This window comes from Leptodactylus fuscus, chromosome 8, assembly GCF_031893055.1.
Source record: "Leptodactylus fuscus isolate aLepFus1 chromosome 8, aLepFus1.hap2, whole genome shotgun sequence".
In the NCBI taxonomy this organism is placed as follows: Eukaryota; Metazoa; Chordata; class Amphibia; order Anura; family Leptodactylidae; genus Leptodactylus; species Leptodactylus fuscus.
In genome coordinates, this window is record NC_134272.1 from 72,347,709 (window position 1) to 72,372,541 (window position 24,833).

Below are 24,833 nucleotides of genomic sequence, written 5' to 3' on the forward strand. Positions count from 1 at the left end.
TACTGTGACATCACTGTGTGTGTTATCCCTGTACTGTGACATCACTGTGTGTGTTATCCCTGTACTGTGACATCACTGTGTGTGTTATCCCTGTACTGTGACATCACTGTGTGTGTTATCCCTGTACTGTGACATCACTGTGTGTGTTATCCCTGTACTGTGACATCACTGTGTGTGTTATCCCTGTACTGTGACATCACTGTGTGTGTTATCCCTGTACTGTGACATCACTGTGTGTGTTATCCCTGTACTGTGACATCACTGTGTGTGTGTTATCCCTGTACTGTGACATCACTGTGTGTGTGTTATCCCTGTACTGTGACATCACTGTGTGTGTGTTATCCCTGTACTGTGACATCACTGTGTGTGTGTTATCCCTGTACTGTGACATCACTGTGTGTGTGTTATCCCTGTACTGTGACATCACTGTGTGTGTGTTATCCCTGTACTGTGACATCACTGTGTGTGTGTTATCCCTGTACTGTGACATCACTGTGTGTGTATTATCCCTGTACTGTGACATCACTGTGTGTATTATCTCGTGTATTATCTCTGTATTGTGACATCGCTGTGTGTATTATCCCTGTACTGTGACATCGCTGTGTGTATTATCCCTGTACTGTGACATCACTCTGTGTATTATCCCTGTACTGTGACATCGCTGTGTGTATTATCTCGTGTATTATTTCTGTACTGTGACGTCGCTGTGTGTATTATCCCTGTACTGTGACATCACTGTGTGTACTATCTCGTGTATTATCTCTGCACTGTGACGTCGCTGTGCGTGTTATCCCTGCACTGTGACGTCGCTGTGCGTGTTATCCCTGCACTGTGACGTCGCTGTGCGTGTTATCCCTGCACTGTGACGTCGCTGTGCGTGTTATCCCTGCACTGTGACGTCGCTGTGCGTGTTATCCCTGCACTGTGACGTCGCTGTGCGTGTTATCCCTGCACTGTGACGTCGCTGTGCGTGTTATCCCTGCACTGTGACGTCGCTGTGCGTGTTATCCCTGCACTGTGACGTCGCTGTGCGTGTTATCCCTGCACTGTGACGTCGCTGTGCGTGTTATCCCTGCACTGTGACGTCGCTGTGCGTGTTATCCCTGCACTGTGACGTCGCTGTGCGTGTTATCCCTGCACTGTGACGTCGCTGTGCGTGTTATCCCTGCACTGTGACGTCGCTGTGCGTGTTATCCCTGCACTGTGACGTCGCTGTGCGTGTATTATCCCTGTACTGTGACATCGCTGTGCGTATTATCCCTGTACTGTGACATCGCTGTGCGTATTATCCCTGTACTGTGACATCACTGAGTATTATCTCTGTACGGATACATTGTAATGGGAAGCAGGTGATGATATATGCAGTAACTGCATGGAGCAACAATATAAAACAGTTTAATAAAGAAAGCGGGGGGAAGGGAATGAGAACGGGAGAGAAGGTAAGAAATAAAGTATACAGTAGCTAAGCAAAACGTATAACTTCAATATGACAGTGCACACAACAAATTGTGGTAGTTACCCCTTTAGTGTCCTTAGTTGAACCTGCATGCATTGACTAGGAAAGGCCTCTCAACGTAAGTCAGTAACACAGTGTACCGTATCAATCTTCCAGGAAGGGCCTGCTTTGTCTTCTAGCACACAAAGCTGCTTTAAAGCTTGACCGAGCTGTATGGCCCCTCACTCTACTCACACGTACCTCTGATTACAAGCGGACACAAGGCAGGAATAGTGAAGTCTCTCTGGGCCCTTGTTTATCAAAGGAAAGTCCTTAATGGGCACAGCAGCCTGCAGCAGATCCTCCTAGCAAGACATGTGTCTCCTTCTGCCTGCAGCTTCCTGTAGTCACACGCTTTTCCTCCCTGGAACATACCATTTTTCTCTGAGCTGTAGGGGGGTTCATTTGTGAAAAGCTTTGCCCTGCAATTTAGCCTTTCGGCAGTAGATGGCAGCAGAAGATCAGACAAATGACACAGTTACTCCATAAGCCCCTTACAACATCACTGTATTATTCCTGTACTGTGACATCACTGTGTATATTATCCCTATACTGTGACATCACTGTGCGTATTATCCCTGTACTGTGACATCACTGTGCGTATTATCCCTGTACTGTGACATCACTGTGTGCATTATCCCTGTACTGTGACATCAGTGTGTGCATTATCCCTGTACTGTGACATCACTGTATTATCCCTGTACTGTGACATCACTGTGTGCATTATCTCTGTACTGTGACATCACTGGGTGTATTATCCCTGTACTGTGACATCACTGTATTGTATTTCACAGGTGAAATTTGGTCGTGTGAATTTAGCCTCTAAAGGTCTGCCAAAAGTTATCCATGTACAGTGACGAGTCGGCCCAAAATAAAAATCCAGAATGGAATATGGCGGCCCTCTCGGTTTTTCATCTAATAAGAGTCTATGCTAGAAACAAATAGCAGAAATTCTGGACTACCAGGTTTACGCTAGGTTCACAACAGCATTCGGTTTCCGTTCATTGAATCCATTTGGGGACCCAAAAAACGGATACCAATCTGCTTAAAAGGCAGTTACCCGTGGAAACTCAGAACCCCATAGACTATAATAGGGTCCGGAGAGTTTCCAACCTGAAAAGTTCCACTTACATTCCGCATAGTATAAGCAGAATGGGAGATGGAGTTCCTGAATGGTCACCGAATGCTAGTGTGACTGTATCCTTAGATTATACCAATATAATAGGAGAATTATTGTATATTGCTGTATATTATAATAACACACACATAGACCTATGGTAATTGCTTCACCACAAACCCCTTTATTATAGCATGGTTATTAATCCACATCAGATTTTATAGAATCTTTTCCAAATATAATTATTACGGTATAGTTATTACATACACAGTCATTATGTCGCTGCGAGATTGAAGGAAACCAAATCCAGTCATAAAAGACGACAACCTGCGCGCTGCAGCCTCCTGAATATTGGTTCTGCCCACACAATGGCGGTATCTGATGGGTAGAGACCCGTTAGGATTCATTAGTTAATACTGGTTAAATTAACATTTCTATGCAGGATATTACAGGTAAGAAGACAAGCTGAATTCCGTAAGACAAATAAATATATATATATATATATATATATATATATATATATATATTATTAAAAAAATATATTATTTATCACCACACAAAACAGTGCAAACACTATTACGGCGGAAATACAAGGTAAGCATCTCAAGTGCAAAAACCTATGGCGATCAGGGCGCCTTGGCAATACATACGCTACAATGTCTGAACCAGGCCTTATGCAGATGAAGAGAAGTATAGAAAGCTCTCACTTCCCAGGACAGTCACAGGATAGGTCATCAGTAGGTGATCGGTTGGGGTCTGACTCCTGGACCCCGCACAGATGAGCTCTTGCAGTGTCCAGGTGCCAGAATCTGCTTATGGATGGAGTGCAGCAGCGCCAGCCACTGGATAGTGGTGGTTCTGAGGAATTGCAGCACTGGTCCTATTAGGGGGCATTCACATGGAATAAAGTGGCACTGATTCTGCCACGATCACTCGCGGCAGAATCACCGCGGATAAAAAGACTCCTATTGAAGTCAATTGGAGTCTTTTTACTTGCACTGATTCTGCTGCGACCTATCGTGGCAGAATCAGCGCCACTTTACTCCGTGTGAATGTTCCCTAACATGTATACTAGTGGCTTCCGGCACCCGGAGGCTGCTGAAACAGCAATACAGTCTAGGTGTCCGAGATCCCTGGAGTTGATGGACTTGTCTCTGACATCCTCTTGTGCTGCCCCTGTTCTGTGGAATGCTCTTTCTCCATCAGCCATAGGGTAAATGTATTTTATAAGCACAGCTTGCTAGTGGCTTGTATAACACATCATAAAACATTCATAATACCATTGTGGTTTAGATTTTCATACTATATGCCTCAATGTCATAGCTATCCTTAACTAATACTGTATATAGCCTCCTATGCTACTTTATTCCATATCCTTCTCCCGAATGCAATATACACCTGAGCTTGGACAGATCACAGCTGGGAGGCAGACTAGCACACCCAGCAGGACTTATAACTTCCACGTAACTGCTCTACGATGCTAAACACGCATTTCGACCCACTGTACGACCTTACATGTCACTTATCCCTAGCAAACCAAAACTTTTCTGCTTGCATCTTGTTCAGATTTTCTACATCTATCTATGTTACGGCCAGGGCTACAAAGAATATCTATAATAATGAGCCCAGCCCGATAATCGGTTATTGCCGGCCTCTAGACGTCTGTAACATTTTCCCCAGGGTGTAGCCCCAGCTTTGAGTATTCAGTTTAATATCAGGACTACAGATAAGACAAGATATTTTAAGCTGCCCGCACAACACACAACACAATAGTTGGACACTTGGTCAACAGGCTCCCGACTCCAAGCATGCACATGTTTACAGCGGGGACAGGGTAATATCCGCTACCAGGCCCTGTGGCAGTGGCTTATCTGTTATGGGAATACTGGAATGCTAAAATTTAAAGCACCAGATGTTTCTTTCACCCAGCATTTGCCTTCAGCCAACCCCGCCAAAATTGAACAGCTTGGTTAACTTTATTCTCAAGCATACAGTAACTTACAAATTATTGGCAAAGGCACACTGATGGCACGCTTTTGGCATTAAAAGCAAATTTGTGCTTCCTGCCAAATACCTTTCTAAAGTTCCAGCCACTAGGTGTCTCCATTCTTGTTCATTTGCTGTTCACTCCTTGTTACTAGGGAAGTTCTGTCTTTAGAAATAAGCAGGCTCAATAATAAAACATTTTAGTTGTTGTGACAGGTCTCTCTTCAAAGCCCGTCCATGTCTGCACACAACTTTCCCTGCCTGTACACTGCACAGCGATGAGTCTGCAGCTTCACACAGCTCACAGAGAGTACAAGAAGAGTCTATATACTCTTGAATAGCTGCTTATATTACTGGTAACAGAATATTAGTCACAGACCGTGAGCAGCTTTCCTGATCGTTTTTATATTTCTCTTTTCAATGCTGCAGGGATATTTTTATCTGCACCATAGCCTGGATTTTCAGTCCAATGTTCCTGGATATCCTATACTATATCTACTGTTACACCTGATAATTACCAGTACTAGTAATGATGGACAGGAGGAGGAAGACGACCCTGTATTGTACATGCCCCTTGCCTCAGACTAAACAGAAAATGTGCTGCCGCCATACTGGTGGTAGCAACAGGAGAGAAACTGACAGGACCCCATATACAAAGGCTTATACAGCCAGAGAACAGACTGTCCAGCAAGACCCTGCACATATTTCAGCGTCTGACGAAAACTCAAATAATTTTTAAATGATGATTTTTCTTGGCAGAAGTCTGATACTGGACTTAGGTTACATGTATTCAAGTTATATCCAAATCAGTTTGGTTCAGAAATCTCCTGGACATGCAAATCACAATGAAAATGAATACGACAAGTCAAAGGATAAAACAAACTGAAGCAAATGGATCGAATAGTCAACTGCAAAGAAATCCAATTAACACAGAAATACAAGGTTACAGTGTACGACAACCTCTGACCGCCATTTTACATCTCATATATAGATACAAGCCGCACCTAAGGTTGAGTAACCTTCAAGTACACGCATTACTAATTCTGCACAGCCTATAGGATAATCGGGAGCTGCAATCACAATTCTGCTGGTGATTATTAACAATGGTCTAATAATGGAGTAAGGGAAGAGATCATTGTCTGCCAAAGCAACACAACTCATCCTGTGCACTGCTACAATATTGTAATAGTTTTATAGAAATCCCCATCTTCAAGTCAAGTCAGATAAGAAAGCGAATCGCATGGAAAAATGGTCATGTCTTCTTCAGGCTTGGTCCGACCCATGATATTCTTTCTTATAGAAGTTATCCAACTTTGTAATATTAGACTAGGTCATCAATTTTACATTTGAAGGGGTCTGACAGCCATGACCCCCGCAGATCAGCTGCCCCTGGACGGCACAGCTCTCAGTAATATTCACATTTAGAGATCCACGCTGCTCACTTGCTATACTATGTGTAGTGGTGGGTTTAGGTACTGCAGTGCTATCCCGTAGACTACAAAGTAACTCAGCTGCAGTACCTAAACCAGCAGCTACACTTTGGACAACGAGTGAGCAGCGTGGCTACCAGCATGTAAATTACTGAGAAGAACAGGAGATCAGCAGGAGCTCAGGACTGTTCGACTCTCACAGGTCTGAAATCGATGATCTGGCTTAAGAATAGGCCATAACTCTTAGAAATTTGGATAAGCTATACAATGAGGACCTTCACCACCTCCACCAATTCAAGTTCTTAGCGTCTGTTAACAGGTGCTGCTCCACTAATTCCAGCACAGTTAGAATTTTCTCTTTAGCCTCCACTGAGCAACAATTGCAGGTAGTTTTGGTGCCTGATGTGCTATTTAAGCTCTGTCAATGTCAGGTGGGTGGTGTCAGATAGGGGGTGTGTGATTTAGAGCTACAATTAGAGGCAGCCAGTGTCAGAGCTCAGAATCACACCACTTGTCTGCTCCAGTCTGACACCACCCTCCTGACAGTATAGTATATCAGGCACCAAAACTAACAGCATTAATTGCTCTGGAATGGTGGGGGCTAGAGAAAAAATTCCAACTGTGCCAGAAGTTATATTAAGTTATATAAAACACAGGACTTGTTGGCTGTGGTAAAAGGTTTTGTTTTAAAACCTATCTTCAAGAATTAGTCATGATTTGAGGATATCCCTTAAATAAATCAGCACACCAGGGATATCCTGAAAACATGACCTGCTGTTGGGGTTAAGATGCCCTAATACATAGGAGCAAAAGTCAGCCGAACCCTCCAAATAAGTTATATGTACTGGATGTGCCCACCGTACCCTGACAAATGCTGAGCATGCTTAGGAGGGGGGGGGGGGGGGGGTGTCAGAAGGAATAGATTCATGGGCAGCTTTAAAACAGCGCAAAAGTTGAGTGACGTTAATGTCCATTGGCCAGGTAGCTTAAGGAACCCTGATGACAACATATGCAGTCCATAATAACTGAAGAATCCCTGGATCAGATCCACAATACTGATAAACCCCAACTATAGTGCAAATTAGCATTAGAAAACATTTAATGACATGTATGGTAGATATATTGATTGTGCGTTTAGGATTGTGATCACCGGTGACGGTTTACCATATTAATGTTCGCTGTAGACTATATGGTAGATGAGATCTGTTCCGATAACTATGTTTTAGCAGATGCTTATTCTTCCAGCAGATGCTTCAGGTGAGACAATATCTCGGCTCCAGTAGACCACACGCTTATAGAAGAATCAATGAGCTCGATATCCTTGGCAATTCTCTTCTGCAAAGTATAGCCTTCCCTGGGCATAGCGATATCGCCCTTCTTCAGGAAGGTCACGGGGCAGAGGTCGTTGCTTCCATCGCCAACATAAACTATTTTAGAGTATCGCACGCTATTTGATGTCTGCTTGGCCACAAACTCTTCCAACACCTTTTTCTTGCACAGGTTCTTCGGGCAGGTTGCACAGTGGTGGACGTGGAAATTCTGCACTGTGAGGTTCCCAAAGCGGTCGAAGGCTGCAGGATTGGTGAACACCTGATCAAATACATTGCTCACGTTGGCATGGGTGAGAATCCAGTCAATGAAGATCGTATTGGAATCGGAGATGATGATGCAGTCGAAACGATCTTTGTTTTGGCCAATGAAATGAAGGAGCTCCGTCATCCCGGGAGTATAAGGTATAGCGATCATGATTCTCTTCATGTCATCCTCACGAATTCCCTGTTCTCCTAGATAGGTGAAAATCCTACCCATGTACTCTGTCCATTTCCCTTTTTCATATGAGTTTTCCAACACATTTGGGAGCTTTTTATCGGGTGCACACTGCACAATCCATGTGTCGCTGTTATCATTGACAATCGTGTGGTCAAAGTCAAATACCAGGAGAATCTTCATCTTTGTAGAATGGTGGTCTTCACCTAGGGATTAAAAAGGTTCGATATTTGGTCATATGTTTCATCCATGGGGCAGAGTAGACTGGAAAAAAAAATTAGCACGACTTCAGTCTGTGAGAAAACGGCCATATTTCCCAGACCGAACACTGAGTTGGGAATCCAGACTCCCAGTATTATAGTCCCTGCCACCCCATAAGCTCTACTGTCCTGTATTGTAATCATGTTTTCTGTATAGAACAGTAGACTCGTGGGGAGGTAGGTACTATTAGCATCATAGATGACCAGCTTGGGTCCTGACTCTATGTTCGGTATAGGAAAAAGGCTGACATCTGGTCCATAACTCATGGATCAAATAAGTGAATGTGAAGCAAGCCTTAAAGGGATTCTATCATTAGAATCTCTTTTTTTCCTACAAAGACCACATTGGAATAGAAAGGCTATTCTTCTCCTACCTTTGTTATTCAGATCCACACCTATTCCTGAGAAATTTCCAATTTCTTCCTTATGCAAAGGAGTCTTCAGAAAGCACAGGGGGGCATTCCCCCTGCGCTCAGAAAGCACAGGGCCGTCCCCATGCTCCCTGAAGACTCTCCAGTGACGCCTCTGTGTTCTTTTGCCAACTGCTCTCTGCTGTGTCATCAGCCAGCAGAGCCGACTCCGCATGTCAGTTTGGCCATTTTCCTGTGGCTGAACGGAGACCACAGGAAAATGGCTGAACAGACATGCACAATTGGCTATGCCGGCTGATGACGCAGCAGAGAGGCATCAGGAGAATAAGACAGAGGCGTTGCTGGAGAGTATTCGGGGAGCACATGGGACGCCCCTAGTGCTTTGTGAAGACTGATTTGCACACAGAAAAAAATAGAAATTTCTCAGGAATGGCGACGCGGATCAGAATAACAAAGATAGGAGAAGAATAATCTTTCTAACGGCTATTCCAACGTGGTCTTTGTAGAAAAAGGGATTCTAATGATAGAATCCCTTTAAAGGGCTTGTGCAGGCATAGTCTCACATCCAATATAAATCAGGTGTGGCGAGAAAGGAACACTCTTTAACACCAGGGCCCCATATGGGAGAAACGGCACGGGAAAAACCACAGTGTTTTAGAATCACTACATTGCAGAAAAATACCTGCAGCGGAAATGCTATGATTTCCAATTTTTGTAAATTGCATCATGTCAATTATAACTACAGGAACGCTGGCGTATTCCGTTTATGTGAAAAGCACTGTAAAAAAAAAACCCAGATGTGTTTCCCCCGCAGCGCTTTTTGGTTGAGGCTCGCTAGGTGGGGCCTGAGCCTATGTGGGTTTTCCAGGAATTATTAACCGAGGGTCCACACCCAACCAGCTGTTTGAAGAGACTGCAGCGTTCACAAGAGTACAGTGGCGTCTTTAGTACTTACCAAGCACAGCGCCATCCATTTGTGCAGTAGTTGTGCTCAGTATCGCTGGGACGAGCGGCATGGTGTCTATCATATACATATCATTATGATAGTCACCATTATAGTACTCATGGGTTAAGGCCATATGACCAATGACATGGAAGCAATGCTTATGATTCAACCAGATGATCCATAGGGGTCCGACCCCCACGGATCTTGAATTGATGACCTAGCCCGAGGGGGTATAATATAATATAACATGCCTGCCACCTGTGGCTCTCCACCTCTTAGGTAGACTACAAGTCCCCGGCACGCCCTAATCGTGTGCAGATGCCGCGCATGTTGAGAGTTGTAGTCTCACAAGAACTAGAAAGCCCCAGGCTGCAGACATATGGATTAGTAGGGATTAATCCCCCTGCCCACTGATCACCTATGGCACTGATAGCGCCCCCTACCCAATACCTACTGCAGTGCAGTCATCCCTGCCAGCACATAGCATTTACTAGGATTCCTCTTACCCCAGACTTGCAGAAGACACCACAAACCCGCTCACTTCTGCGATGTCCCCAGTCAAAAGGTTGCAATGACGTCAAGGCTATTCGGTAGCCATCTTTGATGAGGGCAACAGTCAGCACCAGCTCACTTATATACCGAGACAAGCGCTACCAATGCCGGCAGCAGCATTCGGTCACCACACTCTGTTCGGGCAGCCGTTATGGATGTATTTCGAATAACCTGTGCGAATAATGTCAAAGATTCATTATTTAAGCGGTGACAACAGCTGCGCATGCGCACTGGGCGGCTTCTAAACGGAGGCCACGCCTCTTGTTGAAGTGAAAAGGCGGCTGAACTTCCGGTTTCGTTTCTAGGCAACACAGTATCATACGCCCCTGCTGGCTGCCAGGTAACACAAGGACGCGGCTGCGTTTTCTGAGCAGGATGATGGCTGCGGTATCCGGGCCTGTGGTGCAGTATGGCCGGAGGAAGGGCTCCAGCAAATCGCGGACAGGTAAACTGAAACAGACGGCAGGTGTAGACAGGGGCAACTGGAAGCAGCAGCAAAAATCTTAGGCGACAGGATGACGTCACAGTAAGTAAGGTTAGGACAAGATGGCGGGACATTTGGTGTAGCAGAAAGCTGCGCATTGCAACATGTGACAACGACACGACTGGTTCCGAAAAACCGAACATTTGTAGCGATACAGATATAAGATGGCTATGTCACCCTGCCATTCATTCGTTAAAGTGACCACATTGTGACCCCTAAACTGCTGCGACATTCAGGACGTCCGTTTTTAGAAGCCGGATCACCCCCTCAGCCAAGGGAACCACGTTCTGGAAACACGGCGGCAAAAACCATCACAGTTTACTGTAGCTGCAAAGAGGATGGCTAATCCCAGCCAGACATTGTAGAAAATCACTGCATGTCAATGATACCTATGGAAGTGCCGGTGCTTTCTGTATAAGTATAATAGATAGAAGCAGAAAGTCCGCAGAGAAAAACTCTGCGGACTTTCTGTGAAAAACGTTGCAGGAAAAAAATGTCTTTTCCGCAGCATTTTTCGGCTGCGACTCACTACATGGGGCATTAGCCTTAATGACATTCGCAAGGGGACCACCCCAACCTCTGAACAAGGCGCATCTGCTGGACCATGATCAGTAAGGCAGCTGACAAGTCACCCTTAGTAGTTGTGCGAAATCTGCAACAAAAAAAAGCTGCTTTTCTGCAACGTGGGGCATCAGCTTGGTGGAGTCTTCCTTAAAGAGGACCTTTCATCAGATTGGGCACAGGCAGTGTTATATACTGCTGGAAAGCTGACAGTGCGCTGAATTCAAAGCACTGTCACCTTTCCCCATCTGTGTCCCGGGTAAAACGCTATCGGTCCCGGTACCGTAGCACTTTACAGTCAGAAGGGCGTTTCTGAGAGTCAGTCAGGAACATTCTTCTTCACAGCAGCGACTATAGCACTGTACTGTGTGAGCGGGGAGGAACGCCCCCTCCCCCTCTGCTCACAGTGCTATCAGTATTATCAGGAGGAGAGGGGGCATTTCTCCCCGATAGGCACTGCTGTGGAGAAGGACGTTCCTGACAGATTGTCAGGAACGCCCTTCTGACTGTAAAGAGCTACGGTACCGGGACCGATAGCGCTTTACCCAGGGCACAGATCGGGAAAGCTGATAGTTCACTGAATTCAGTGAACTATCGGCTTTCCAGTAGTATATAGAACTGCCTGTGCCCGATCTGATGAAAGGTCCTCTTTAATAATACTCCATACAGCATACCTGGTCCTGACCAGTCTACATCGTATTTATCCTGAAGTCCCCCTTACGTGCTTTAGAGGTAGTCAGGCTGTAGGTGATACGTTTCACATATGGTGGACATACCTGTACATTGCTTATTACAGCGATTACTAAACCAGTCTGTCTTCTAGGGCTCAGATCCCCAGGTTTACATTATGCTCCTTACAAATTATTACACTGTGTCTTAATGGATGTAAGGATCCATGTTGCTTCTCAGTGGTGGTCGGTCGCCAACCCTTGTGTTTTGGATGTCCTAAACTGAGTTAACAAAATCCTAGTCTTCAAAAAAATGAATGCCACTGATTGATATAGAACTGAATTCGGGTAAAGTTTGGCCCCCATGAGTAGAAAATTCCAGAGCCCCTAACTTAGTGTGATGATTGGGATTTAATGGACATGTTGTACTCTTCCCTCCTACTGGGTCCTCCTACAGCGCAGAGAGGAAGAATTTTTACATTATATTCAAATGAGATCGCGAGGGCGATTCAAAGACTGGCACACACTCTGCTTGTCTTGAGCAAATCCACAGTGATGTTGCAGAATCTTGAAGTTGTCTTTAGAGATCAAGGGTAGGCGTCAGGTTTTGCTCACAAGAGCCAGAGCACTTACTGGGTTGTGGACCACCCACAAGATTAAAAGTTCCTTTTCTCTTTACTTTTACTATTTGGGGCTGCAAATATATGTTTGCACATGTCTTATGTCTGCTACCTGGGGCTGTTATTAATTTTTTTTTTTTCTGATTAAAATTGCAGTAGATAAATTACCTGGAAACATGGCCGATGCAGCACGTGTAGCAGTCGATCTCCGGGAAGTCACTGTTCTTCCAAGAGCAGAGTGGGAGCGCATTACCAACCATGCCAACTCCTTGGAGGAAGAAGCAAGGAAACTATATGAAGAAAGGAAAGAACGAGAAGACTTGCACTTACGTTCCAAGGAATTGGTGAAAAACTGGACCAACACTATATCAGTGAGTAGTTGTGCAAAACAAAACCCTATATTTGCATCCATTAGTGTTACATTGACCATGACTATCAGCCATTTATGGAGTTGGAGTCAGTCTGTGGATAAATATAGGAGTCAGAGTTGGTGGTTTGGCTTACCAACTCCAAAGCCCTAAAGCATATTAAAATTTTTTTTTCTATATGGTGATCGCCATAGCAGGAAATAAAGGCAAAATGGCCGAACCGCCATTTTTTGTTGTTTCGCTTCCCAAAACAATTTGAATAAAAAATTATCGAAACGTCAAACGTTCCTCAAAACGGTATAAATAAACAGTACACCTGGCCCCACAGAAAAAGACACCTTACACAGCCCCAAATACTGAAACATAAAAAACTAAAATGACATGGCTTGTGGAAAGCAGAAGAATAAAAAAATGATAAATGGCTGTGAAGGGAAAGGGTTAAGGAGTTAAATGACACTTTACCATTTTCCAGATATTTTTATTTTTTTCACAGGGTTTGAGGAAGGAAAAATTACAGGCAAAAAAACTGCGAGAGGAACGAGAAGAGGAGGAGAAAAAAAGGATTGATCTGGAGGAGGCCCAGTACCAAGCAGAAAAGAGGAGGCAAGCAATAGAGAAGGCCAGGCTCAAACAATACTATCAGAATGACAAAGTCAAGACCTTCCACGTACGTCATCCATTTCTGCCATGGACTCTTCAAAGTGCCGGCTACTTCTATTTGATTCTATACCAGAGTATTACTACTTTTGTTTTTATATCTCTAAAGCATCTGACCCCTCATTCACAACCGCAATGGTATACCAAACGCATTTGCAAACGGTCTGCAGTGAAAGCACATGGACCTCATAGACTATAATGGGGTCCGTGTGCTTGCTGTGTGGTGCCCGCACGAATCATGCGGACAGGAAAGTAGATTGTGAACTACTCTCCTGTCCGCATGTTTTGTGTGGAGATCTGGCGGCAAGCACACGGTCCCCATTATAGTCTATGGGGATCCATGTGCTTTTACTGCACACCGTTTGCAAATGTGTTTGGTATTCTGTTCAGGGGGGTCCCCATGTGGACTCTCCCCGGACTGAATACCAACACAGATGTGAACCAACCCTGAAACATAAAAAAAAGTCTTTGAAGGTAACACATAAATTTTGGATCAGTTTATACAGGGGGTTTGTTTGAAGCTGAGTACAGTAATTTAATATTTATTCTGGGGATAACCCCTTTGTCAGCCCTGAGCACTGCCAGTAGCGTGATTGGCGCACGTTTCCTAGCTGTTTGAGTGAATACACGTAAATGTGTTACCTGTCTTGTTACAGAGCGCTTTACTGCTTACCGAAGTCATGAAGGAACGAGATGCCCAGATAGAACTAAAAAATAAACGGATGAATATGAACAATAGGCAAGACAAGGACACCCTGGCCAAGATGCAGAGGGAATTGGAAGAAAGTATTTATAATGACCAGCAGAAGGCGCTGCAGAGGTTAACTGAGCGAAAGAATAACGCACATGATCTTCTGAAGCAGTATGTAAACTTATTCTTATTTATATGGAAGCAAACAGCTAACCCCATTGATATGATAATGATAACATCCTAAGGAAAGGTTATACTTTTAGGGACCAGGAAAACCCCCTTAATAGTTCTCGGCATAAAGATACTCACTTTTTGACATCTTAATGCAATGACATTTGTCCCCAGGATAGAAGAGCACAACCACGCTGCGGACTTGGAGAAACGCACCAACTATCGAGAAAGTGAGGAGATCCAGAGACAGGCCAGGCTGTATGAGTATGAAATGAATAAACTAGCCAAACTAAAAATGGAGGAGAAGAAAGAAATGAAGAAGACTCATCTGGTAAAGGGGGGAATTGTGTAGTGTCATGTGGAACGCTCAGGATTTCTTGAAAAACATAAAAAAAGCATTGTCTATTTCCAAGCAGTAGAAAAACAGTAAAGCAAAGTATTTGCAGAGTTTTTTTTTTCTAATGTAGATTGTGAGCTCCACATAGGGCTCACAATGCACATTTTTCCCTATCAGTATGTCTTTGGAATATGGGATGGAAATCCATGCAAACACGGGGAGAACATACAAACTCCTTGCAGATGGTTTTTTGCCCTTGGCAGGATTTGAACAGCAGGACTCCAGCGCTGCAAGGCCGCAGTGCTAACCACTGAGCCACTGTGTGGCCTGTATATGCAGGAGTCTTAGGCTGGGGCCCCACGGTGTGAAAATTCTGTATTTTACACTACCCGCAAAGTGGAAGGGATTCTAGAGAATTCCTTTCCCACTTTGCGGTAAAATTTGCGTAGCAGATACGATGCAATTTCCAGAACCATTGCAGTTGTGTAAATTGCTGTATATATCAATTATACCTACAGAAATGCAGGCAGTTTCCCTCTGGGTATAACTGAAACAGAAAGTCCACAGAGGAAAACTCTGCAAACTCTCAGTGCAAAGCACTGCAGGAAAAATAGTGATGTGCGTCTGCTACAATTTTTCCCACAGTGAGCTGCTATGTATAGCTTTAGGGGTATTCCCATTTTACTGAGCATTGGCATATTACTAGCACATGCCACCACTTTGTGGTCCAATCTCTGGAGCTTGTGTCAGTGGGGTCCCCTTAAAAATCATGAATTCATGGAAGTGTTGGATCCTAGCAATCAGCCTATGCTGTCACTGAATAAGTTAGGCATACCCCTTTAAACTGTTATTTGTGGCACATACAGATCAGCCAATCACGTTGGGTTTCACTGCACAGCAGAGAATGGAAATCTATTGATTCGGCCATCCCTTCAATTTCCAGATCATTAGGGGTCCTGGTCCTGCCCCTTCAGGAATCATAAAATAATGGTGTATCCTAGGAATATGCCATTATTATATACCATTGGGATAGCCCTCAAAAGTCTTTCTGCTCATATTAAACAGTGTTTTATGAGACAAGGCCTACCGCAATCCTTTCTAGTAAAAACAAAGGAGAGTATTGAGTAAAATAGTATGGGCAGTAATCACTGATACATCTTCTATCATATTTCTAGGCGCATATTGCGGACAGAGACCTCCTCCAAGCACTTGAGAAACAAATGGAGGAAGAGAATGATGACCTGATAAGGCGCTATGTTCTTGCAAAGAAAAAAATGGCAAACCTGAAAAAGGAAAGAGAGGAAGAAATACATAGGTGAGGGTACATACACACCCATATACCAAAACTGCAGTGAGCTGCATAAATTGGAAAAAGCCACAAAATAAACCCAAAAACTTATAAAACCCTTTCAGAATTGGGGACAGCAAGGCAGTATAAATCCTCCCTCAGTGCGGCTATATTGCTGATAGGGGGTGAACAATTGTGACCGTCTGCTCTAACACTGTAAGGCTAAGTTCAGATGGAGTTTTTTGGTATCCGCCTCAAAATCCTGTCCGAAAAGACGGCTCCCATTGAAATCAATGGGAGCCGCTCAGGTCTTTTTTCCGGGAGCTGTTTCTTCCGGCTCCTGGAAAAAAGAAGCGACATGCTCATTCTTCAGGCCGAGTCGCCTCGCGATTTGGCCTGAAGACACTCTCTCCTCAGGACTAGGCCCATTCATTGGGCCTAATCCGGAGCGGAGTGCGCGGCTGGATGCCAGTGCGGTGCATCGGTTTTCAGTCGTGGCTACCCGGTTTTTGGTCCGGAACCTGAGGCGGCCCCTGCCTCAGGTTCCGGACCAAAAAACCCCGTCTGAACTTACCCTTAATTGTATAACTTTCAGTCCACCTACAGTAATAATATAGGGTAGAACCTAGCAGTGTCCAAATGTAAAGCAAATCTCCACAATCCCATAAGAACCTCCAAGGACTTTTACAGTGGGGCAAAAAAGTATTTAGTCAGTCACCAATAGTGCAAGTTCCACCACTTAAAAAGATGAGAGGCGTCTGTAATTTACATCATAGATAGACCTCAACTATGAGAGACAAAATGAGAAAACAAATCCAGAAAATCACATTGTCTGATTTTGTAAGAATTGTTTTTCAAATTATGGTGGAAAATAAGTATTTGGTCACCTACAAACAATCCAGATTTCTGGCTCTCACAGACCTGTAACTTTTTCTTTAAGAGTCTCCTCTTTCCTCCACTTATTACCTGTAGTAATGGCACCTGTTTAAACTTGTTATCAGTATAAAAAGACACCTGTGCACACCCTCAAACAGTCAGACTCCAAACTCCACTATGGTGAAGACCAAAGAGCTGTCAAAGGACACCAGAAACAAAATTGTAGCCCTGCACCAGGCTGGGAAGACTGAATCTGCAATAGGCATCCAGCTTGGATTGAAGAAATCAACTGTGGGAGCAATAATTAGAAAATGGAAGACATACAAGACCACTGATAATCTCCCTCGATCTGGGGCTCCACGCAAAATCTCACCCCGTGGGGTCAAAATGATCACAAGAACGGTGAGCAAAAATCCCAGAACCATGCGGGGGGACCTAGTGAATGAACTGCAGAGAGCTGGGACCAATGTAACAAAGCCTACCATCAGTAACACACTACGCCGCCAGGGACTCAGATCCTGCAGTGCCAGACGTGTCCCACTGCTTAAGCCAGTACATGTCCGGGCCCGTCTGAAGTTTGCTAGAGAGCATTTGGATGTTCCAGAAGAGTATTGGGAAAATGTCCTATGGTCAGATGAAACCAAAGTAGAATTGTTTTTGTAGAAATACAACTCGTCGTGTTTGGAGGAGCAAGAATGCTGAGTTGCATCCATCAAACACCATACCTACTGTAAAGCATGGGGGTGGAAACATCATGCTTTGGTGCTGTTTCTCTGCAAAGGGGCCAGGACGACTGATCCGGGTACATGAAAGAATGAATGGGGCCATGTATCGTGAGATTTTGAGTGCAAACCTCCTTCCATCAGCAAGGGCATTGAAGATGAAACGTGGCTGGGTCTTTCAACATGACAATGATCCAAAGCACACCGCCAGGGCAACGAAGGAGCGGCTTTGTAAGAAGCATTTCAAGGTCCTGGAGTGGCCTAGCCAGTCTCCAGATCTCAACCCTATAGACAACCTTTGGAGGGAGTTGAAAGTCCATGTTGCCAAGCGACAGCCCCAAAACATCACTGCTCTAGAGGAGATCTGCATGGAGGAATGGGCCAACATACCAACAACAGTGTGTGCCAACCTTGTGAAGACTTACAGAAAATGTTTGACCTCTGTCATTGCCAACAAAGGATATATAACAAAGTATTGAGATGAAATTTTGTTACTGACCAAATACTTATTCTCCACCATAATTTGCAAATAAATTCTTACAAAATCAGACAATGTGATTTTCTGGATTTGTTTTCTCATTTTGTCTCTCATAGTTGAGGTCTACCTATGATGTAAATTACAGACGCCTCTCATCTTTTTAAGTGGTGGAACTTGCACTATTGGTGACTGACTAAATACTTTTTTGCCCCACTGTATATATAAACCCTTTTTTTGGCAGCCCCTAGATCCTCCTGTCCTATAACATTTTATATTACTACTATACGAGTCCCATGGCCATGCCATACCAAATCATTTTTCTGGGAATTTTATTCGTCTCGATAGGTTTAATAGAAATGAAACAATAAACTTACCTTATATTGTATATGAAGATACTTATTGAATTTGTCATCTTGGTGTGGAACAGGAAAACAGTGGAGCGCAGGGACAGAATCACCGAACTGCTGGCGGCACAAATGAAGCAGAAGCTCGATGATGAAGAAGAACGCCTAACTAGAGCGCTGGATGAAATGGAAGCAAAGCTGAAAAAAGAAAGTAAGGAAAAAGAGGAAAAGAGAAAAGCAGATCTGAAGGCGATAACCGAGCACAGAATCGCCATGGTGAGCGCTGGATTCTTGTGTGCTTTATTGTACGGAGCTTGGAGAAATCCGTGATGGTTCCATACGGAGCCTGGTTAGATGTTACTGTATTTTACTGTGTATATGTCTCACTTTTCCAACACTTAAAGAGAGTGTCAGCTCCCAAATGGCCATGACACTTAGCATATGGGTTTATTGATAACTCGCACACAATAATGTCTGTGGTTTCATGACCACAACCTGCAAAATGTTTTTTTTTAACTTCATTTTATTACGTTTTATAAGATTTTTAAACAGTAAACAATAGGCAAAAGCTCTGAACATGAGGGGTGAGAACAGGGGAAGGGGAAGGAAGGCATAGAATGGGATCCATGACTATCTGGCTGGCTTACAATCTGGTTCTTTAGTTGGTTAGATACTTCAGTGCCCATTTTTAGTCCCCATCTATATCATACTAGAAGGGTCATGAATAAAGGTTGGGGGGGGACATCCAGACCATCATCTCCCTCACACAATTCACAGGTACTAGTAATATGTATAGTGGTCGATATATCACTGTATTACTGGTGGTTTTGGTCTAGTCCCAGGAGCCCTCTCTCTTCTTACCAAGTATTATCCATTATTATGCATTTTATGTGAGGGGGTAATAATTTAATGATTAGGGATAAAAAAAATAATGTATCTTTTAAGCTGTACGTAAATTAGTTTTGCTGAGCACCAAGGGTGGTGGATTCACTCGCCTGAGCACAGTCCCTCATGTAGTATCACCGCTTCTCCTCATACCTCGGGGGGCAGTGTTAAGCTCATGTGCTTAGTTTAATAGCTATTTGGAAACAGATAGTCTACCTTCAAAGAGCATCTCCGCCATGTGAATATGATGGACCTGTCCTGTTACACTAACAAGCAGATGACAGCTGGCCATAGTCTTTGGCCTCATGTACACTGACTCTTTTATCATGGGGTCTAGCAGCCACAGCCACTTTCTTCTCCTACCACCTCCTCAAGCTCAATATGGAGAAAACAGACTTCTTCATCTCCCCTACCTCACACAGCCATACCTGCTACTCCCTTATCCTTCAAGCATCACATCCCAGCCCACAACTCCTCCAATTGAAGAACATTCATTGAATCCGCTTCTTCCTCACCCATGAAACTACAAAAACGATAGTCCATAACCTTCCAATGAATCTCTAGAGATATGCCCAGGGACCTGAAATTTGTTTGTTATTTAAAGGGCCCCAGTCTGGAGCTTCACTTATACATGCGTAGTGTACCTGGATATTAGATATGAAGCTATGACTTGAAAAAATTCTGATTCTTTTATTACATTTTACATAATTGTTCATTGTATTTTATTGTCTATTGTGTCTTTTTATTTATCAGCGAAAGAAGAAAGAGAATGAAGAAAAGACAGAAAAATTGAAAGGACTCCAGGCTTTGTATGAGATAAAAGAAGCGGATAACTTCTTTATCACACAACAGAAGGAGAAAATGAGGAGAGCAGAGGATGAATGTAGAAAAGTGCAGACCTTACAGATCCAGCAGATGGTAAGAGCACCGCACAGCAAACCACTTCAGACTATGATGGTTGCAGGTCTACTGTATATTGTTGAAGACTTAGTGGATTGTCATTTCAGTGGGATTTGATGGTGTAAAGGTCATGTAAGGCCTCATTCACATCTGTACTGGTAATCCGTTCGGGAAGTCCGTATGGGGACCCCTCCGAACAGAATACCGAACACACTGACAAGTGGTGTGCAGTGAAAGCACACAGACCCCATATATTATAATGGGGTTCATGTGCTTCCCGCGAAATCTTCGCAGGGAACATGCGGACAGGAAAATACTTCACAATCTACTTTCCTCTCCGCATCATTCGTCTGGAGATCTCACGGGAAGCACACGGACCCCATTATAGTCTATGGGGTCCGTGTGCTTTCACTGCACACCGCTTGCAAATGTGTTCAGTAGTCCATTTGGGGCATCTCCATGCGGACTACCGAACGCAGATGTGAACTAAGGGTAAGGCTGGCAGATCCTTTGGGGAGAAGTTTGCTATGTTGATGATGACGTTTTTCTGAGCCATCCCCAAATCTATATCTTAACTTGCATATTAATACACTGATATCTCACAGCTATGTTTAGTCTATTGGCACCTTTGACTTTGCAAATCGCAGCGTGTCCGCACAGCGTTTTTTTCCACAAAGTGGGCATGGGATTCGCATGAATCCCATCCCCTTTGCTTGCACTGTAAAACGCCACAATTTTTCCCGCAGCGTCTCCGCTGCAGTTAAATCGCAGCGTTTACATCCCATGGGGCCCCGGCCTTAAACCAGACTCAGCTGTAATGTTAGTGTTCCTTTGATTCTTCAATATCCTTTTTATTTTCATAGGCTGAGAAGAAGACGATGGCCGACGCAGAAAGAGAAGCAGAGTTGGACTATGCCAAGCAGAATGAAGCACTGCTCGCTAATGAAGAAGATATATTTCAGGAATATGCCAAAGAAGTGATTGATTCAGTCACCAAAGCTGGCAGAAACCCACTACCACTTATAAAGGCAGCGCACAAGGGCACCGGTGGAGGCCGCGGACCAGTTTACTCTGACAGGGGCGGCATCCGACCTAGTTATCAAGTACAGGACACCAGCGGAGTGCAGTTACCGGCTTATCAGAATGACACCACCCAACAAATAAAGGAGATTTATGATAATGGTGATGTACAGCAAGGGAAGAGAAGACTCGGCTTTACATTCTGATAAGGATTATTTCCCAGTATATGCAGTGTGAAGATTTTATATCTCTTAACGTCAAATTTTACAAATGTTAGTATCATTTAAATACAAGTAGAACAGATCCTGACATTGTGTAAGTTTATTTTATTCTTTTAATATAAGCAAGACTTCGACTCCCATGCACACAACTGAGTGTGCATCCAATGTGAGGCCAAGTTTTCAACGGAATACACTTGGAGAAACATCCCAGTGCATTTTGTGATGCATTCATATCTATGGGGCTTCCGATCCATTTTGTCCCAGTGAAACAGAGCAGACCATGTGGACTCTCCCCGGACACAATACATATGCTAGTGTAAACTAGCATGCACCCATAGGAATGAATGGACGCAGCCGGCATGCAGGGGGTTAAGCGGCTGGCCGCTTCCATCCATTCCTAGGGGTGCGTGCTAGTACTCGCTGATCTCTAGTGTGAACCAGGGGTAAGGTAGATATTTTAAGTATTCTGCCACTCATGTGAAGCATATTAAACCAGTAACACAGATAGGGCAGATTCATCTGAAAATAAAACCTTTTTACCCATTGAAAATTTATTGCTCCGTTGCAATGATATTCTTTTATTTCACAATATGCAAATGAGCAGTGGGGCAGCTCCATTGCTCTAAACTGCTGCACTGCTTTAATACACCTTCCTTGAGTGACCAGGCCAGGGAACTATGCTGAGATCTCACCTAGCCCTGAATTCTCGCATTTGCACCAGCATATTAGCAGTTTCAAGTGACAGTGACGCAAAGTGTTCCTCTTTTGCACATTGTGAAAACCATTATTATCCCAGCAACTAATCTCTAAGGCCAAAACGAAAGCTAAAACACGGCCATAATTGTAGCAGCCTTGATGATGTAAGCTAATAGAGATGAGCGAGTACTATTCGAAACTCCTCGGCCCACCCATAGGAATGAGTGGACGTAGCCACGCATGGGGATAAGCAGCAGGCTGCCGGCAAAGTCTGCGTGCTGGCCACTTCCATTCATTCCTATGGGTGCGTGCTATTCGAAACGGCCGTTTCGAATAGTACTCGCTCATCTCTATAAACTAAGGTTACCATATCTCATGTCTAGACAACTAGTAAGATCAGCATTCAATACCTATCTATGAGCTACTGAATATGCAATATTGAGCTTCAGTTGTAGGAGTGTGTAGTCTGTTACCATAGAATCACACAAGTCTGCAAAAAAGGAAAATATATATAATTTCCTAAAATTCTGGAATAAACTCTGGGTTTGATTGGAGCCCCCCCCCCTCCCCTACTTAACAAGTGACTCAGCTCAACTTAGACTTAGGATGTAGAAATGGATTACTTAAAAAAAAAAAAAAAAGACAGCAGGTCTCACCTTTAATGGTACGGCCTATATTGGATTATGTACATTGCTAAAGAACATACAGCACTGGACACACAGACTTTACAGGAACATTTTAACACAATCAATTAAAAAATAAAACCCAACTTTCTCTCGTAAGTGTTGAAGGGTACTCAAACCATTTGTGACACTAATAAATGTAATATACTTTCTTAATAGATTTTGGCTCCTTTCTGTGAAATCCTGCACCAAAATCCACTTTGGTCTGGGACACCACGTGGAGGAAATGCCACAGAAAAAAAAAAAAACGTGGCGTTTTACAGTCACATCAAAGTGTATGGGATTCTAGTGATCTACTTTACAGTAAAATACGCACAGTGGACATGCTGCAATTTCAGTCGATATTCTGGAAATGGCAGCATGTCAGTTAAAACTACAGAAATGCCAGTGATTTTCTAATTGAAGCAGAAAGTCAGCAGAGGATACCACAGCGAACATTCTGTGCAAAGCGGTTCATTGCCACCGCGCTTTTCCCCACAGCGCTTTTTTGCAGCCATGTGGGGCCTTAGAGTACCATAGGACCTTTCACCACTTCCACCAATTCTAAGGCTCTGTTCCCAGAGAGTAACGCGCCGCGCATTCAGATACGTATACATGTGTCAGAGTGTGAGCACTCAAAACAGATCCCATGTGTGCCGGCTTCCGGGCGCTACACATTGAAATCCATGGGAGGCTTATTAACCCATTGATTTCAATGTGTAGCACGCATGAGCCGGCACACATTGAAGTGAATGGGATCTGTTTTGAGAGCTCACACTCTATCACGTGTATACGTGTCTGAATACGTGGCGCGTTACTCCGTGGGAACGGAGCCTAATTCTTACTATCTGTTAAGAACTGCTGTTACATAGATGGCAGCACAGTTGAAATTTATGTCCTTTCTTTATTCTTCCTCTACTACCAGCTTGAATTCTAGCTATTGCTTTTCACTAGGAGCATGTATGGATGGATGGGCTCTTGTATGAGGCTGGATCATGTCAAACAGATAGATCTCCGTTAATATGAAACTTGACGTCTTACAATAAACGAGAATCACATCAAAATCCCAGTTCTAACTTTATTATTTACAGAGATATCACCAGGTGAAAACCCAGTCCAGCTGGTATATTTATAGGCAATTGAAACCTGATGAGAGGAGTCTCAGCTTTCTTAAGACACCAAGACTGAAGTTATACCTTTATACCAACCTTCAGAGATGTCACCAGTTGAAAAACTGTCAGGATTGGATTCAGATGCCGTTGCATATAAATATGATCATCTGGACTGTATTTTTACCTGGTGATAGGTTTGGAAATAATAAAGGTAGAACTGAGATCTTGGTGTCTTATGAAAGCCAAGACTCTTCCCTCATCAAGTATTATAGAGCCCTCACCTTCTCTGCATGATACAGGAGTCCTGTCATCTCATACACAGCAAAAGGATGCATACAGATTTTTTCTGGGTGGGCAGATGGTGGATTTCAGCACGGGGTTCATGGACAGGAGCCAAAAATCCATTCACAAAGTAGATTATATCATTTATATATGTCATAAATGTGGCCAGAAAAGTCAACCCAAACATTTAGTTTAGGTATACTATAAAGGGAAATCATAAACTAGTGTGCCACACCATATTAATTCATGAGCAGCAAACTTAACATCAATGTTCACATGGTGGAATCTGGGGCAGATTTGGAGGTAGATTCGACGTTCCATTATTTTCAATACAGAAATGGAGTCAAAACCCTGAAAAAATATAGTGGCTTGCTTGGCGTATCAGAGTAAGGGGGCTGTTCACGCTTGCGCCCAATGTCCGCTCTGTGTCATTCTGCTGGGTTTCCATCCTCAGCCCCGAGACACTGGACAGGGGGTGGCTTCCCGGCAGTGAGCTTTAACCCATTCATTTGAATGGGTTTTTAATAGTAACCGTCTGTCTTCCTGCGTCCTCTCCGCAGGGAAACCGGTTTTTATGGCCGGACACAAAGTCCTGCATGTCTGAGGATGGAAACCCGGCGGTGTGACACAGGGCAGACACTGGGTGAAAGGGCGAACGCCCCCTAACAGGGAAAAGGAGGGACCTACGCTGCAAAAGCGCTGCAATCTTGTCACAGAAAAACACTGCAGCAAAAAAAAAGTGGAATTTTACAGTACCTGCAAAGTGGATGGGATTCTGGATAATCTCATCCATACATTGCAGAAAATATCCCACACAGAGATGCTGCGATTTCAAAAACCTTTGCATTATGTGTAACTCACAGCAT

General features: G+C 43.9%; 2 protein-coding genes across 2 annotated transcripts; one reads left to right on the forward strand and one right to left on the reverse strand.

Annotated features, from left to right (window-relative positions):
• Positions 1-3,595: 3,595 nt before the first annotated feature.
• PHOSPHO2 (phosphatase, orphan 2) lies at positions 3,596-9,975 on the reverse strand. Its single transcript, XM_075284170.1, has 2 exons — positions 9,879-9,975; positions 3,596-8,001 (listed from the first exon to the last, which is right to left on the reverse strand). The coding sequence occupies exon 2, from the start codon at positions 7,976-7,978 to the stop codon at positions 7,262-7,264; it is 717 nt and encodes a 238-aa protein (XP_075140271.1). The 5' UTR covers positions 7,979-8,001; positions 9,879-9,975; the 3' UTR covers positions 3,596-7,261.
• A 324-nt stretch (positions 9,976-10,299) lies between these two features.
• Positions 10,300-21,289, forward strand: CFAP210 (cilia and flagella associated protein 210). The gene is made up of 9 exons (XM_075285482.1): positions 10,300-10,369; positions 12,414-12,628; positions 13,119-13,292; positions 13,939-14,144; positions 14,319-14,475; positions 15,657-15,796; positions 18,273-18,465; positions 19,828-19,992; positions 20,838-21,289. The coding sequence occupies exons 1-9, from the start codon at positions 10,300-10,302 to the stop codon at positions 21,198-21,200; spliced, it is 1,683 nt and encodes a 560-aa protein (XP_075141583.1). The 3' UTR covers positions 21,201-21,289.
• Positions 21,290-24,833: the final 3,544 nt, after the last annotated feature.

Coding starts and splice junctions, on each gene's coding strand:
- CFAP210 (XM_075285482.1), top strand. CDS start 10,300: ATGATGGCTGCGGTATCCGGGCCTGTGGTGCAGTATGGCCGGAGGAAG. Junction 12,629..13,118: donor ACTGGACCAACACTATATCA/GTGAGTAGTTGT, acceptor TTTTTTTCACAG/GGTTTGAGGAAGGAAAAATT. Junction 18,466..19,827: donor CCGAGCACAGAATCGCCATG/GTGAGCGCTGGA, acceptor TTTATTTATCAG/CGAAAGAAGAAAGAGAATGA.
- PHOSPHO2 (XM_075284170.1), bottom strand. CDS start 7,978: ATGAAGATTCTCCTGGTATTTGACTTTGACCACACGATTGTCAATGAT.